This window comes from Plasmopara halstedii (assembly GCF_900000015.1).
Source record: "Plasmopara halstedii genome assembly, contig: Scaffold_2592, whole genome shotgun sequence".
NCBI classification, from domain to species: Eukaryota; Oomycota; class Peronosporomycetes; order Peronosporales; family Peronosporaceae; genus Plasmopara; species Plasmopara halstedii.
In genome coordinates this window covers 5,243-6,281 of record NW_020189499.1, presented here as the reverse complement: position 1 = coordinate 6,281, position 1,039 = coordinate 5,243, and the positions used below count along the sequence as shown (strand labels likewise).

General features: G+C 44.7%; 1 protein-coding gene across 1 annotated transcript in view; it reads right to left on the bottom strand.

Annotated features, from left to right (window-relative positions):
• Positions 1-380, bottom strand: part of PHALS_04290 (uncharacterized protein) — a gene marked incomplete at both ends in the record, with an annotated part of 516 nt that extends 136 nt beyond the window's left edge. The window contains one exon of the mRNA XM_024718380.1: positions 25-380. Within this exon, the coding sequence (XP_024583784.1) occupies positions 25-380 (356 nt within the window). The remainder of the gene's footprint in view (positions 1-24) is intronic.
• Positions 381-1,039: the final 659 nt, after the last annotated feature.

The window sequence follows — 1,039 nt, the reverse complement described above, 5'->3', positions numbered from 1 at the left end:
ACACGTCGCTCTGTAGTGGGAAACCGCATATTCATATCGCCACCACCTGCAGCCAAAAAGCCGCCAGTATTGACGGCGTAGTTTCCTAATTGGCTACCAATTTCTGTCACAGCGCGTCGATGCGCACGCCCCTGCACTTTTTTGATCACCAAACCTGCTAATCTTTCACCTCCAAGATATCGAACTTCGATAAACACTGAGTGAAAACGGTTAATGGAACTCTTGAGCCATTTCACCACTGGAACACGAGTTGCGACGACAACTTCCACGTTTTCTTCACCATCTTCGATCCTTCTCTTGAATTCTGCAATCGCTTTTTCCAGTTGTGATGCAGTCACTTTTCCTTGCATTGACTGGTAGCCTCGCTGGACTGCAGCCATTTGGTGCTGCGTAAAACGAGAACAAGACGATGAGCACCTGAGAACTTTGCTTTTGTGCTCATCGCCTTGTCGCCGTTTCCTTTCCCACTTCTCGGGGATGAGTTGATTGATGGATGAGTGTATCGTCCACCCCTGCTAGCCGTAAAGTGGGCTTGAGAGTACCCCTAGACATCCTTAGAAACAGCGATGATGTATATATTTAGAGTAAGCGATGATACACATGTCTTAGAGACAGCGATGGTGTACTATGTAGTGATGTACACCATCGCTGTAAGTGATGTACTATATTGTGATAGTACATCACTATATAGTACACCATCGCTGTACATCACTACAATACATCACATGGTACAACATGGTACAACATATACTATATGATGTTGTACCATGTCGTCATATATACGGAGATATCGTACATCACGACATTGTACAACATCATATAGTATATATATAGTACCATGGTACCATGGTCGCAGACACCCTCAGAGATATCGTACATCACGACATCGTACTATGTCACGACATGATGTACAACATCGGATGTACAACATCGTACATGGTACAACATGGATCACGACATGGTACAACATGGTACCATGTCGTGATCCATGTCGTGATGTACGACATCTCTGAGGGTGTCTGCGACCATGTAGTACATA